This window comes from Haliotis cracherodii, unplaced genomic scaffold (assembly GCF_022045235.1).
Source record: "Haliotis cracherodii isolate W230 unplaced genomic scaffold, xgHalCrac1.p SCAF_9, whole genome shotgun sequence".
Classification (NCBI taxonomy): Eukaryota; Metazoa; Mollusca; class Gastropoda; order Lepetellida; family Haliotidae; genus Haliotis; species Haliotis cracherodii.
In genome coordinates, this window is record NW_027266343.1 from 43151323 (window position 1) to 43168155 (window position 16833).

At 42.0% G+C, this 16833-nt stretch overlaps 2 protein-coding genes across 2 annotated transcripts; one reads left to right on the forward strand and one right to left on the reverse strand.

The window, feature by feature from the left end:
• LOC139451897 (uncharacterized) lies at positions 1–1782 on the reverse strand. The gene has a single exon (XM_071233187.1). The coding sequence runs from the start codon at positions 1780–1782 to the stop codon at positions 1–3; it is 1782 nt and encodes a 593-aa protein (XP_071089288.1).
• Positions 1783–7588: 5806 nt separating this feature from the next.
• Positions 7589–16248, forward strand: LOC139453095 (uncharacterized). The gene is made up of 6 exons (XM_071234720.1): positions 7589–7693; positions 12115–12280; positions 13188–13309; positions 14796–14910; positions 15155–15309; positions 16080–16248. The coding sequence occupies exons 1-6, from the start codon at positions 7645–7647 to the stop codon at positions 16109–16111; spliced, it is 639 nt and encodes a 212-aa protein (XP_071090821.1). The 5' UTR covers positions 7589–7644; the 3' UTR covers positions 16112–16248.
• Positions 16249–16833: the final 585 nt, after the last annotated feature.

Sequence of the window (16833 nt, forward strand, 5' to 3'; positions counted from 1 at the left end):
TCAATAAAAACATGAACTATCAACACATGAATCTGACAGACAGGTGGCAGCGTAATGTTGGGCCTGGAAGTGTAGGGGGATGTAGTGTTGGACGTGAAAGTGAAGAAGAGCGTAGTGTGGGGTGTGGAAGTGTAGGGGGGTGTAGTGTTGGACGTGAAAGTGAAGAAGAGCGTAGTGTGGGGTGTGGAAGTGTAGGAGGGTGTAGTGTGAGGTGTGGTGGTGTAGGAGGGTGTAGTGTGAGTTGTGGTGGTGAAGGAGAGTGTAGTGTGAGGTGTGGTGGTGTAGGAGGGTGTAGTGTGAGTTGTGGTGGTGAAGGAGAGTGTAGTGTGAGGTGTGGTGGTGTAGGAGGGTGTAGTGTGAGTTGTGGTGGTGAAGGAGAGTGTAGTGTGAGGTGTGGTAGTGTAGGAGGGTGTAGTGTGAGGTGTGGCAGTGAAGGAGGGAGTAGTGTGAGGTGTGGAAGTGAAGGAGGGTGTAGTGTGAGGTGTGGCAGTGAAGGAGGGTGTAGTGTGAGTTGTGGTAGTGTAGGAGGGTGTAGTGTGAGGTGTGGTAGTGTAGGAGGGTGTAGTGTGAGGTGTAGAAGTGTAGGAGGGTGTAGTGTGAGATGTGGTAGTGTAGGAGGGTGTAGAGTGAGATGTGGTAGTGTAGGAGGGTGTAGTGTGAGATGTGGTAGTGTAGGAGGGTGTAGTGTGAGGTGTGGTAGTGTAGGAGGGTGTAGTGTGAGTTGTGGTGGTGAAGGAGGGTGTAGTGTGAGGTGTGGTAGTGTAGGAGGGTGTAGTGTGAGGTGTGGCAGTGAAGGAGGGAGTAGTGTGAGGTGTGGAAGTGAAGGAGGGTGTAGTGTGAGGTGTGGCAGTGAAGGAGGGTGTAGTGTGAGTTGTGGTAGTGTAGGAGGGTGTAGTGTGAGGTGTGGTAGTGTAGGAGGGTGTAGTGTGAGGTGTGGCAGTGAAGGAGGGAGTAGTGTGAGGTGTGGAAGTGAAGGAGGGTGTAGTGTGAGGTGTGGCAGTGAAGGAGGGTGTAGTGTGAGGTATGGAATTGTAGGAGGGTGTAGTGTGAGGTGTTGAAGTGTAAGAGGGTGTAGTGTGAGGTGTGGCAGTGTAGGAGAGTGTAGTGTGAGGTGTGGTAGTGTAGGAGGGTGTACTGTGAGGTGTGGAATTGTAGGAGGGTGTAGTGTGAGGTGTTGAAGTGTAAGAGGGTGTAGTGTGAGGTGTGGTAGTGTAGGAGGGTGTAGTGTGAGGTGTGGAAGTGTAGGAGGGTGTAGTGTGAGATGTGGTAGTGTAGGAGGGTGTAGTGTGAGGTGTGGAAGTGTAGGAGGGTGTAGTGTGAGGTGTGGTAGTGTAGGAGGGTGTAGTGTGAGATGTGGTAGTGTAGGAGGGTGTAGTGTGAGATGTGGAAGTGTAGGAGGGTGTAGTGTGAGATGTGGTAGTGTAGGAGGGTGTAGTGTGAGATGTGGTAGTGTAGGAGGGTGTAGTGTGAGATGTGGTAGTGTAGGAGGGTGTAGTGTGAGGTGTGGAAGTGTAGGAGGGTGTAGTGTGAGGTGTGGTAGTGTAGGAGGGTGTAGTGTGAGGTGTGGCAGTGAAGGAGAGTGTAGTGTGAGATGTGGTAGTGTAGAAGGGTGTAGTGTGAGGTATGGAATTGTAGGAGGGTGTAGTGTGAGGTGTTGAAGTGTAGGAGGGTGTAGTGTGAGTTGTGGTAGTGTAGGAGGGAGTAGTGTGAGGTGTGGAAATGTAGGTCGGTGAAGTCTGAATTCTGTTTCCACTTTTCTATTAAAGCGCAGAAACTGTTCATGCCCGTCCAGGGGAGAAAAATACTTGGTAAGAGAATTTATGGATGCCAACTTCTTTATTCCACATAAAAAAAAGTTGACATCCATAAATTATCTTCCTCATGTGTATCACTTCTAAATGCCATTCAAATACAAAAATATTGGTTTATCAGTTTCTAAAGTTTCAATCGACATTTAACCATTACGACACTCGGGCCGTTATTGAGTCAACGTAATCATGTTCATTTTGATCAATGAAATATTAATTATGCAATATTACTACGTATCATGTTCCTTAAACTTCATATCAGCTCCGCATGCAGATAGTAGACATTTTCTAATTTTCTAAGGATTCTATTTCACAGACTAATCGCCGTGCAAACGATCTAAACACTAAGTTTTCCATACAAATAGGTTTTCGATATAAAGATACTGTGTCTAAATTTTATTTGAAACATATAAGCAAAACTTAATGATAATCATCATTTGTTCTCCTGTATTGAGGGGATTCAGGGTCGGAAGTGATGAAAATATGCAAATAGAAACCATACACGCAAAATAACTACATGAGTTGATATTTCAAACTTCTATTCATTCTACACACAGTCGGTCAAAATCCAGTGTATAAATATTGTGAATGATTAGCGTATTTCAAACCGTTTGATAACCTGATATAATTGGAAATAAAATGGAAAGAAATGGAGGTAAAAGGAAAGTTCTGCGTTCCCAAATATTTTCGATGCAGTCAAAACCACAGCAGACCCAAGTTGATAGCAGCGGCTGTATAATCCACATTTAGGCAGCTACAGCTGGACACGCAGAGCTTTTGCAGTGGCAAACCACATCCTTTTCGCAGAGCGTAGGTAATAGATGGCTGACTCGCATGTATATGGAATACTGTGTGATAGAGGGATTTGACGGATTCTTGTGCTTTAAGAAATGCAGAGTGCGAAAACGCATTTTGTTGACCTTGTAAACACATCAAGAATCGCATTACGTAGACTTCTGGTGTTGTCGGATTTTGAAAAAATAGCGACAATATCCTTAATTTCCGTGAAAGGGAGATCGGGAGAATATTTTACTTTTTGATTTCATAGTGTTTTTTCAAAAACATACATCGCGAAAATAACAGTATACGCCTCTTCCTTTCAGTAACCCCCCCCATCCCCCCCCCCCCCCCCCCCCCCCCCACCAACACCCACCCACCCTAAAAACAAAACAAACAAAAAAAAACCCCTCAGATAACACCAACCAGTACGTATATGTGTGGAATACTGCCTGAAGTACGTGTATGGTGTATTTGCATTGATGTCAAACTTCACCCAAACGGAAGTTTAAAACATGTCCAATCAGTTCTCATTCTAAGGCTCAAGGTATGATAATGCCCCCTTCCAGGAAGCATTAAAGATTTTTTAGGACAGTTATCAGACATGTTCAAACGAATCAGAGTAAGTCTCTGTTTATTTCAACACTTGCATGTTTTGGACTTATAACAACACGAAATGTACACGCTAAGCTAAAATGTGTCGAAAAGGCTGATTTTAGAGAGTTTTAGAGCACAGGTTTTAATATTTAAACATGAGAACGTTTTGACCCCATCTGATGTATATAAAGACAATACAGAAACATTGCAAAAACGAAAATTGTGGGTCACAGACCTGCTCATAGTTGGACTTTTACTTGAAGTTGGTAAAATCGGTCTTTCAAATGTAAGAAAGAAAATGGCTTGATGTCAACCATTTGATCGCGTCATTAATTTTCATGACGAATTTGCAAAGTGTTTCGTAACTTTAAAGCTTGACATTTCCAGTGTGCCAGTGGACTCTGATACTCTTTTGGAAGTGACAAAAACACAACACCTACGCCCCATGACACGGAGACAGGCGAGTGTATATTTCAAGTTATATCATTACATGGTATAATCAAGGCTGTCAGTTATGTTCAACCTTTGACACGTGAAATCCCTACACTATAGATTTCGAATTCTGATTACATAATTATTTCCTGTTGTGATATCCTGCGCTGATTGGTTGGACTATCAACGTATTGCGCCATATCCCTCCTCCCATGGTAATAACGGGCTATATGGTCCATGACGACCTTGGTAAATCAAGGGGTGACTATGTCAATGCGCTGGGTCAGAGTAAATTAGTATTAATTGGCCGTGCAAGCATCTGCCCACTCACCACGCAGTGTTTTATATGTCAAACCACGTTTCATCACACTGCCTTCACAAAATACCAACAGTTATATGAATACTTTTGATGGTCTTCAAACACGATTCGATATTCTGAAAATATCTTTAGATGTTTGCTGTATATTACGCGAAGACAAAGTACGGGTTTGTTTTACAAGTCTTAAAAGTATCATTGCAGCTCATTTAAGAGAGAGAGAGAGAGAGAGAGGGGGAGAGAGAGAGAGAGAGAGAGAGAGAGAGAGGAGAGAGAGAAAGAGAGAGAGAGAGAGAGAGAAAGAGAGAGAGAGAGGAGAGAGAGAGAGAGAGAGAGAGAGAGAGAGAGAGAGAGAGAGAGAGAGAGAGAGAGAGAGATATTAAAAACGACGAACATGTTGATGTACGATCTATAGAGACGTACAAGTTATTGCATGAACATGAGTGACTGAGTGAGTTTATGCTTTACGTCACATCGGCGCTATTTCAGCCATATCGTGAGTGTTGCATGAACAGCTCTGTTGTTTGCATTGAGATACCAAACAGCGCTAAAGTAGAAATTTGACACTGCGAAATCTACTGATAATATTAAAAATCATTATTGCAGCATTATCACAAAATACATGATTTTCCGAAATACTTTTCTAGATATTGTATATCAATTTCTTTCTTTTCACAAACAGCACATAGTATATTTATAAACAAACAAGATAGATAAGAGTATGACACATCTAGACGATAATATAGAATACATAGTACATGTATGAGTCACGTACTTTATATACAACACACAAGATAGAAATAGTAAAACACATCTAGACGATAATATAGAATACATGGTACATGTATGAGTCACGTACTTTATATACAACACACAAGATCTAAATAGTGAAACACATCTAGACGATAAGATAGAATACATGGTACACGTGTGTCACATACTTTATAAAAAAGACCCAGATAGATAAAATTAAAACGCCTATAGACGTAAATATAGAACTATGATCCATCTATTATGTCATTAGGGAAAAGCTACACTGTAGTAAATGTATGTAACGTGTAATATACATGGTACTTAAGGTCATTAGGGAAATACTGCACTACATGTCTCTGTAATATTTCATATACATTCTACTTCAAGGTCCCGCTTTGGTACTGAAACTGCCCACAGCTGTGTGTTGCAATGTTTCTAACGGGTTACTTGATTGATTGTGATTATGTGAATGTGGTCTTTGATGTTACCATTTCTTTGGTTTTTCAACAAGTGTAGTGTGGTGCTTAGAGCAGCTGACCGTGTGAGTCAGTCTGTTAACATTTGATGCCTGTGGCTGGTTGTTTACGTTTTTGTGAGTTAAATATCTTTATCATCGTCATTATCTTCACAAATGTCAGCGCTGGCATGTGGGCTTTGTGTACATACATACGTCCGGGATAGGTAAGTCTTGTTTGCATTAAAAGCCATAAACGTCATACCAATCAATTAATGTTTATGCATGATATAGGCCTTTCAGCCGACAGTTCACATAATACTTTGTGTTATTTCATGACAAATCAACTATTGATCACAACTATGGCTCTATAAATAATATCAGACATACATAAAACACAGATTTCATTAAACCTATGAGATAGTCTTGATTATAGATAAATAGCTAAAATCAGAGGCAAAAACAAACAGAAGCATTTGTCGTAACTAATAACGGCAACAATGCATAACCAACAATAACACAAACCACAGCTTATAACGATTCACATCGAACAGTTACATACATAATCATCATCATTATCATCATCATCATCATCATCATCCATAACCAACCACACCGAACACGACTCAGAGCAACAAACATCAACCAGGATCAAACAAGATCAATCATTCCTACCAAGAACATCCCCAATCCCTAGCATCAATGTCCATCATCTACTAACGCCGAACAACATCAACCTTGTCTGCCAAGTACATCCCCAATCCCTAGCATCAATGTCCATCATCTACTAACGCCGTGTAACATCAACCTTGTCTGCCAAGAACATCATCAATGCCTAGCATCAATGTCCACCATATACCAACGCCGAACAACATCAACCTTGTCTGCCAAGTACATCCCCAATCCCTAGCATCAATGTCCATCATCTACTAACGCCGAACAACATCAACCTTGTCTGCCAAGTACATCACCTATCCCTAGCATCAATGTCCATCATCAACCAACGCCGAACAACATCAACCTTGTCTGCCAAGAACAGCCCCAATCCCTAGCATCAATGTCCATCATCAACCAACGCCGAACAACATCAACCTTGTCTTTCAAGAACAGCACCAATGCCTAGCATCAATGTCCACCATCAACCAACGCCGAACAACATCAACCTTGTCTGCCAAGAACAGCCCCAATCCCTAGCATCAATGTCCATCATCAACCAACGCCAAACAACATCAACCTTGTCTGCCAAGAACAGTACCAATCCCTAGCATCAATGTCCACCATCAACCAACGCCGAACAACATCAACCTTGTCTGCCAAGAACAGCACCAATGCCTAGCATCAATGTCCACCAACAACTAACGCCGAACAACATCAATCTTGTCTGCCAAGAACAGCACCAATGCCTAGCATCAATGTCCACCAACAACTAACGCCGAACAACATCAACCTTGTCTGCTAAGAACAGCACCAATGCCTAGCATCAATGTCCACCATCAACTAACGCCGAACAACATCAACCTTGTCTGCCAAGAACAGCACCAATGCCTAGCATCAATGTCCACCAACAACTAACGCCGAACAACATCAACCTTGTCTGCTAAGAACAGCCCCAATCCCTAGCATCAATGTCTATACCATCAACCAACGCCAAAAAACATCAACCTTATCTGCCAAGAACAGCACCAATCCCTAGCATCAATGTCCACGATCCATCAGCATCGAACAACATCAACCTTGTCTGCCAAGAACAGCACCAATCCCTAGCATCAATGTCTATACCATCAACCAACGCCAAAAAACATCAACCTTATCTGCCAAGAACAGCACCAATCCCTAGCATCAATGTCCACGATCCATCAGCATCGAACAACATCAACCTTGTCTTTCAAGAACAGCACCAATCCCTAGCATCAATGTCTATACCATCAACCAACGCCAAAAAACATCAACCTTATCTGCCAAGAACAGCACCAATCCCTAGCACTAAGGTCCATTATTAAACAACGCCGAACAACATCAACCTTGTCTGCCATGAAGATTACCAATGCCTGGCATCAATGTCCACCAATCAACCAACGCCGAACAACATCAACATTCCTCATATGGCATATTTCATATGATATAGACAAACCAGCAACAGAAGCAACACCACCTAACATCATTCAACAACAATAACATTCATCACAAATGAAACCAATAAGGTAGGCCATCACAAGCAACACCATCAACCTCCGATGACTCCACACCCCCCACCAACCTGCGCATCAAGGAGCGCCTCATTATCCATGGCAACTGCTAATGACACACCGATACGTACACGAGGGTCAGATGAAATGTGAAGCGAAAGATCAGGGAGAAAATTACTTGGAATTGGCGCAGAGAGAGCAACTGTGTCGCGGTATAGAATTACAGTAAGTGGGTTTTAATTGCCCAATTAAACTTAATCTCACTCATATAAGAGTTCCAACAACTGGCGGTAGTACAAGACAGTGGATAAACAAGCAGACATGAGTGGTTTAGTCTATGGGATCCTCCTGTTTTGGGCTGCATTGTGCGGTAGGTTGATTGTAGACGGTATATATTGTAGTATTTTCAAAACACTTTGCTGTTGCTTGTTGTAAGTTGAACTTAGTGCATTTTAGAGATTACCCCAACAGTTCGTTTAAGTGTTCTATAATACTTCAATCAATGTTGAAACGCACGTATATGTTCGCTTTAACTATTTGGCTGTTTCTTTCGTTTTTTTGTTAACTCCAATTTAACCAAGATTTCCGGTACTTACTTACATTGAAACAATAATGTCATGTCACCAAACTTTAGATCCAGTTAAGATTCCGGGTTTGAATTTGTCCCCAGCAACTTATGGGTAGTAAGGCTCGGTGACTGTTGATTCCGAGAGCTTCGTACATTGCTTATAATATCATCAGAGGATGATTATGTACAGGCCGCCGTCTTGTAGCTGGAATATTGATTGGCACGGCATTAAACAATAGACAAACCAAATTATATAAGCACTTTCGGCTAACCATCCACACATGCTCTTGTGCAATGTTTGCATCATATGAGCTAATAGTAACGTGCATGAATTTAAAACGTCAACCAGCAATGCATTTTAAAATAATTACATAAACACGGACTGATGAATACGAATACCTCCTTTTACGAGTGAGTGGGTGAGTGAGTATGGTTTTATGTCGCTTTTAGCAATATACCATCAATATCACGGCAGGGGACCCCATGAATGTGCTTCACACATTATACCCAAGTAGGGAATCGAACACGGGCATTCGGCGTGACGAGTCGTCGCTTTATCCACTAGGCTACCCCAAGGCACCACAGTAATAATAATAATAATAATAATAATAATAATAATAATAATCACCTCCTTTCCATGGATGACCTTGAACTTATTGCCAATAGAGGATCTACACTCAAAAATACAGATTCTGCTTGTCGAGTCCTTTTCTAATGATATCGGCATGTCCTTTGGACTCGACAAATGCAACATTCTTCATTTGAAACGTGGCAAGGTAGAAGAGGGAGGATCAGTCAATTAACTTGGAGGAGGAGATATTGACCATCTTGTGGAAGGTCAGGCCTATACGTACTAAGGGATGCAGATTAGGGACAAACTCCAGAATGCCCACATCAAGGGCAAAGTTCGGGCAGAGTACAAATGTAGACTAAAGAAAATCTGGAGTTCAGAGCTGAACGCTCGCAATATAGTCAAAGCCACAAATACTTATGCTGTGCCCGTCCTTTCGTATTCTTTTGGTGTTGTTGATTGGACGAAACAAGAAATTCAGGGTATTTACACCTCACACGAAGAATCATGTCAGACAATAGATCCCACCACCCTCGCTCTTCCCTCAATCGCTTATATTTACCAATTATGATGGGAGGGCGTGGTTTGATTAATGTGGAGGCTCTTCATGATAGAATTGTTTTGTGCACTTTTGGCCACAATTATTTGTCCGATGATATTGAAGCATGGCATTCCACCGTTTTCTAAAACGAGCCAAGGATGTGGGACATAATCTCAATGTCGGTGTTGATTTTGTTGATTGTTCTGTACTGCTGGACGGTACAGAAATGAGTGTCAACCAAGCGAAGTGCCATATAAAGTCGGCCCATACTCAGTTTTTAAAGGAGAGGCTATCTGGACGAACCCTGCATCGAGTTTATGTTGAGAAGATCAGCAATCCTGCAGAGTCCTTTGCTTGGATGAAGTCGTCTGGCCTGAAAAGAGAGGCAGGAGGTTTTCTGTTTGTTGACTGACTGGGAGTGTACCCGGGTTTGCTACCAGGAATACAGCCCTTCTGACAATCTGGATAATACAGAAGGCTGCAGTGTTGGGGAGTCTTCACATTCTCCGAAAGGTTCTTAGTGGTTTTGACTAGGCAGCGCTTCCTGGGAGAAGTCCCATTCGGTGTCTGGGCTGCGTGTAGAGGGGGCAGGGGCCCTTAGCTGAAGATGAGCCTAACCAGCCTGACTGTGCCAGGATCACCCAAACCCTCTTTGCTGCATTTTTTATTTTAATCTGTAATAATAATAATAATAATAATAATAATAATAATAATAATAATAATGAGGATGTTTTAGCCTCTTAATGCCGAGTGCCAGGCAGGGTAACAACAAGTACTATCATTTGATGTATTTTGGTATGACATGGCCTGGGATTGAACCCCGGACCTCCCCCTCTCCGGGCGGACGCTCTACCACTAGACCACGAAGGCGGACTAGTTTTGTGGCCTAATCATGATGAATGTATAACGTTTACACAGTATGGGATTGTATTATCCTTAACGGATTACATAGATCTTCATGAAGTAATTATGCTATGACGGGGTAATTGTGCCACCGTGATGAAGCTTGTTGCTATCGGAGACCAAGCTCTCCCCCGCATTCCCTCATCTTTAATTAAGTAATTTAAAGGAATATAGGCAATATTAGGTAAAGGTCAACGCCAGAGAATAACCAGTCTCCGAATGAAATCTTATTCTGAATATAGCATCGTAACATATGTGATACGCATTAAACAAGCAATACTAAAATAAATATCACTAACACCCACACTTTGTGAACACAACACAGACATTGGCAACCAACGCAAATAATACTAACACCACCATAACTAACAAACATGCATGGACAACCCACACAAACAACACTACGACCACCATAGCTAACACACATACATTGACAACCTACACAGTTAACACTAACACCATCATAACTAACAAACATACATTGACAACCCACACAAACAACACTAACACCACCATAACTAACAAACATACAACGAAAACCACACAAACAACACTAACACCACCATAACTAACAAACATACATTGCCAACCCACACAGTCAACACTAACACCACCATAACTAACAAACATACAACGAAAACCACACAAACAACACTAACACCACCATAACTAACAAACATACATTGCCAACCCACACAGTCAACACTAACACCACCATAACTAACAAACATACATTGACAACCCACACAAACAACACTAACACCACCATAACTAACAAACAGACATTGACAACCCACACAAACAACACTAACGCCACCATAACTAACAAACATACATTGACAACCCACAAAGTCAACACTAACACCACCATAACTAACAAACAGACATTGACAACCCACACAGTCAACACAAAGACCACCATAACTAACAAACAGACATTGACAACCCACACAAACAACACTAACACCACCATAACTAACAAACATACATTGACAACCCACACAAACAACACTAACACCACCATAACTAACAAACATACATTGACAACCCACACAGTCAACACAAAGACCACCATAACTAACAAACATACATTGACAACCTACACAAATAACACTAACACCACCATAACTAACAAACATACATTGACAACCCACACAAATAACACTAACACCACCATAACTAACAAACATACATTGACAACCCACACAAACAACACTAACACCACCATAACTAACACACAGACATTGACAACCCACACAGTCAACACTAACACCACCATAACTAACAAACAGACATTGACAACCCACACAAACAACACTAACACCACCATAACTAACAAACCGACATTGACAACCCACACAGTCAACACTAACACCACCATAACTAACAAACATACATTGACAACCCACACAGTCAACACAAAGACCACCATAACTAACAAACATACATTGACAACCCACACAAACAACACTAACACCACCATAACTAACAAACATACATTGACAACCCACACAAACAACACTAACACCACCATAACTAACAAACATACATTGACAACCCACACAAACAACACTAACACCACCATAACTAACAAACATACATTGACAACCCACACAAACAACACTAACACCACCATAACTAACAAACATACATTGACAACCCACACAAACAACACTAACACCACCATAACTTACAAACATACATTGACAACCCACACAAACAACACTAACACCACCATAACTAACAAACAGACATTGACAACCCACACAAATAACACTAACACCACCATAACTAACAAACAGACATTGACAACCCACACAAATAACACTAACACCACCATAACTAACAAACATACATTGACAACCCACACAAACAACACTAACACCACCATAACTAACAAACAGACATTGACAACCCACACAAATAACACTAACACCACCATAACTAACAAACAGACATTGACAACCCACACAAATAACACTAACACCACCATAACTAACAAACATACATTGACAACCCACACAAATAACACTAACACCACCATAACTAACAAACAGACATTGACAACCCACACAAACAACACTAACAGTACCATATGATGAAGGTAGTAAACTTCTAAGACCCGCATCGTTTTGGGTTTTCCTCCCACATTAATCTGACACGTCTTATTATAACTGGAATACTATTAAACCCATCTCCCTGTTTTAGCCAGCAGCCCCTCCTCCCTGGCCAGGCGGCAGGTGTATACCGGAGCCTGTGATGAGCAGAGCATCAAGACGGCACAAGAAAGCTGCTTCGGGGCCTTGATGAGTGTCGGTGGCATGCAGCCTGCGAGTGGAGTCAACGTGGATGCTGACATCAGGGAGTCATGCCGGTAACCTATACACAATATTGTCTGACACGACAATAACGTTCTGTTCCACCCTCAAATACCGTGAGATGTCAAGAGGTGAAACGTGTGTGTGTGTGTGTGTGTGTGTGTGTGTGTGTGTGTGTGTGTGTGTGTGTGTGTGTGTGTGTGTTAGAGTGTGTGCGAGAGAGCTTTTGAGTGTGTGTGTGTGTGTATGTGTGTGTTTGAATGTGTGACTGTGTGTGTGTACATGTGTGTGTTAGAGTGTGTGTGAGAGCTTTTGAGTGGTGTGTGTGTGCGCGTGCGTGTATGTGTGTTTGAATGTGCGACTGTGTGTTTTACTGTATGTGTGTGTGAGTGTGTACATGTGTGTGTGTGTGTTAGAGTGTGTGTGAGAGAACTTTTGAGTGTGTGCGTGTATGTGTGTTTGAATGTGTGACTGTATGTGTGACTGTATGTGTATGTATGAATGTGTATTAGTGTGAGTGTTTGAGTGTGTGTGAATGTGGGCGTGTGTAACAGTGTGTGTGTGCGTGCGCATGTGCGTGCGAGTATGTGTATGTGAGTGCGTGTGTAAATGTGTGTTCATTTGAGTATGTGTGAGTGTGTGTGTATGTGCGTGCGTGCGTACGTGTGTGTGCGTATGTGTGTGCGTTTGTGTGGGCTTTACTTGTTTTAGTTCCGGAGTTATGATACTTTCATAGTGCTCGTCCACTGAGTTACTCTACAGCAGTTTAACAACCCTACTCTCAGTTTACCGTCCCCCGAGCTGACCACTTCTTGTTTTATCCGCTTACTGCCGAGGGCTAGGCAGGGTAACAACAAGCGCTATCATGTAACATGTAGTCCCCAACATCCACACTTGACGGTAGAGGCGACTACATGGGTCGGATGGTCAGGCATGTGCAAATCTACATCTTCGTTTTTCCAGTACCCTTGAAGCAGCAAATAGATGCTTTGAAGAGGAAATGAAGAAGTGTGGCGCAAACGGAGAGATTTTGGCGACAATGTTGTCCAACGTTTTTGAATATGCGTGTGAAGAGGGGCTTGACAGTACGTATTTTAAAAGTACATTATTTCCAAGTTATAACTATATACCTTGAAAAAGATTTAGCACTACCCCTTCTATATTTTCATATATCGTACCTGTATCATTCTGAAATATCTACATACTACATTGGGACCTGTGTCTTCAGCAACTCGTGCTTGCCATAAAAGGTGACTATGCTTGTCGTAAGAAGCGACTAAAGGAATCGGGTGGTCAGGTTCGCTGACTTGGTTGATGCATGTCATCAATTGCGTAGATCGATGCTCATGATGTCAATCACTGGATTGTCTGGTCCAGACTCGATTATTCAAAGACCGCCGTCATTTAGCTGGGATATTGCTGAGTGCAGCGTTAAACAACAATCAACATCAACAACATATGTCATTTGGTCATGTCATCTAATGCAAGTGAAAGAAGCAGGGATGCATTAGAAAGTTTAGTCAAAAAACTTTTGAGGTGGCGCACTCACGACATGTGTCATGAAATAATCGATTTCGATTTCCTTACTTCAATATTGGTATGCAACTGTATTACCAAACATACATGTACATTCATGACTCACTCCCTGGCTGTGTATATTGATGTTTCACTCAATCAATCACTCTCTCTAGTCATGTCTCATTCATCACTGTGTATATCCAGTAACGTGCCACTCACCCTGTCTAGTCATGTCTCACTCATGACTGTGTATATCCTGTAACGTGCCACTCACCCTGTCTAGTCATGTCTCACTCATCACTGTGTATATCCAGTAACGTGTCACTCACTCTGTCTAGTCGTGTCTCACTCACCACTGTGTATATCCAGTAACGTGTCACTCACTCTGTCTAGTCATGTCTCACTCACCACTGTGTATATCCAGTAACGTGTCACTCACTCTGTCTAGTCATGTCTCACTCACCACTGTGTATATCCAGTAACGTGTCAATCACTCTTTCTAGTCATGTCTCACTCATGACTGTGTATATCCAGTAACGTGTCAATGACTGTGTCTAGTCATGTCTCACTCATCACTGTGTACATCCAGTAACGTGTCACTCACTCTGTCTAGTCATGTCTCACTCATCACTGTGTACATCCAGTAACGTGTCACTCACTCTGTCTAGTCATGTCTCACTCATCACTGTGTATATCCAGTAACGTGTCACTGACTGTGTCTAGTCATGTCTCACTCATCACTGTGTCTATCCAGTAACGTGTCACTCACTCTGTTTAGTCGTGCCTCACTCATCACTGTGTACATCCAGTAACGTGTCAATCACTCTCTCCAGTCATGTCTCATTCATCACTGTGTATATCCAGTAACGGGTCACCCACTCTGTCTAGTCGTGTCTCACTCACCACTGTGTATGTCCAGTAACGTGTCACTCACTCTGTCTAGTCATGTCTCACTCACCACTGTGTCTATCCAGTAACGTGTCACTCACTCTGTCTAGTCATGTCTCACTCATCACAGTGTATATCCAGTAACGTGTCACCCACTCTGTCTAGTCATGCTGTCGGAGGGCGACTGCTGGGCCCACGAAAATTTCACCTCGGACATTATGGGGTGCTCGAAGACCATGGAACAAAGTTTTAACACAATGGGCTATAATGGCTTTTGTCGGTAAGTTTTTGTTTTGTCAGTTTTTGTTTATTGTTTAACGCGGCACTCACCAATATTTGGCGGCGGTCTGTAAACAATCGAATCTGACTAGACAATCCTGTGACTGACGTCCTGAACATCGATCAGGGCACTTGAGATACGATTTCATGTTTTGCAGATGAGTAACATGTCTGATGCTATTTTGCCGCAGTATGTAAAGGAAGGCCAGTGAGCAGGGTAACACGACAAATGCATCTATTTACAGAGCCACCAATGAATTCATTCGGTGTGTGGGAGACAGAATAAACAGCAAAACTGTCTGCTCTGAGGATGCAGCCTGGTTTATGCAGGAGTTATTCAGGAGGAGCATCAAGCCTGCAGCTGACATGATGAACTGTTTCCTTAACACCAGAGCTATACGTAAGTCGTGACGTCGCGTACGTCGTTAACTTCACATACGTCATCAACCTCACATACGTCATTAACTTCACATACGTCATCAACTTCACGTACGTCATCAACTTCCCATACGCAATTAATATCAAATACGTCATTAACTTCAAGTACGTCATCAACTTCACGTACGTCATCAACTTTCCATACGTCATCAACTTCACGTACGTCATTAACTTCACGGACGTCATCAGCTTCACATACGTCATCAACTTCCAATACGTCATTAACTTCACATTCGTCTTGAACTTCACATACACCATCAACTTCACATTCATCATTAACTTCACATACACCATTAACTTCACATACGTCATAAACTTCACATACACCATTAGCTTCACGTACGTCATTAACTTCACGTTCGTCATTAACTTCACGTACGTCATTAACTTCACGTAAGTCATTAACTTCACGTACGTTATTAACTTCACATACACCATTAACTTCACAAACGTCATTAACTTCAAGTACACCATTAACCTCACATACGTCATTAAGTTCACGTACATCATTAACTTCACGTACGTCATTAGCTTCACATGCGTCAGTAACTTCACATACACCATTAACTTCACATACGTCATGATTTCACATTATTTGTTTCGAGGATCTCATCCAGTCTCACTGACAAGCGGTCCAGCCACATTAGCAAACAAATCACAACTTACTGAATTATTCATACGAATATAACATACTTATATTGCTGAATCAAATGAATGTTGTTTGTATTCCAGGAAGTATTGTTGACATGCTACGAAGAAAGTAACTGCTGGTATGGGGTCTACATCAACACGAGTTGAGAATCACTGTAATATTGCATTCACTGTTCAGAATTAAACCGACGAATTGTAAATAGTGACCAGGCAAGCCTGTGAATAAAAGGTGATTGGCTTTTTTCTGATTGGCTAATTCTTGTCAGTCATTTCATTGGTCGGTCAAAGTTCGCGAAAGGTCGTTCTGACGTGACCCGTAATGGGATGTCCTCAGATCTTTGTTTAGCAGTAGCGAAAACTAAGATCTAAATTTAATGAGATTAATGTTCATAAGAAATCTCTACCAAATACATAGTCGAGTGTACGATTCTGACTATATAATGAGCATGTGTTTATGACTCACTATCAAATACACACTACCAAAGTCACAGGTCCTGCTCATGGGCATTTATGATAGCAGAGTAAAGTGAAGAATGGAGCCTCTCCTGGCGCTTAAAGATAACGTGACAGACTGCAACTAAAGCAGCATTCATGACTCGCTTGTTTGTTTGTTGTTCAATGCAGTATAACGGCGGTCTGTTTCCAACCGAGTCTTGATCAGACAATCCAGTCATTGATATTGTGCGAGACGATCCACGCCATCAACCATGTCACCGAGCCTGCCCATCCGACCTATTTAGTCACCTCTTTAAAACCAGGACAGGTCGCCAGTGACCTATTCTAACTCGGAATACAATGGGTTATTTTGTATTCGTAGGGTGTGGATCGAGGAATA

What these genes read in the sequence shown, in the direction of transcription:
- LOC139453095 (XM_071234720.1), top strand. Translation starts at nt 7,645, where the DNA reads ATGAGTGGTTTAGTCTATGGGATCCTCCTGTTTTGGGCTGCATTGTGC. An exon ending in GTTTTGGGCTGCATTGTGCG is followed by an intron (nt 7,694 to 12,114) that starts GTAGGTTGATTG and finishes TCCCTGTTTTAG; the next exon opens with CCAGCAGCCCCTCCTCCCTG. An exon ending in GGCTATAATGGCTTTTGTCG is followed by an intron (nt 14,911 to 15,154) that starts GTAAGTTTTTGT and finishes ATCTATTTACAG; the next exon opens with AGCCACCAATGAATTCATTC.
- LOC139451897 (XM_071233187.1), bottom strand. Translation starts at nt 1,782, where the DNA reads ATGAACAGTTTCTGCGCTTTAATAGAAAAGTGGAAACAGAATTCAGAC.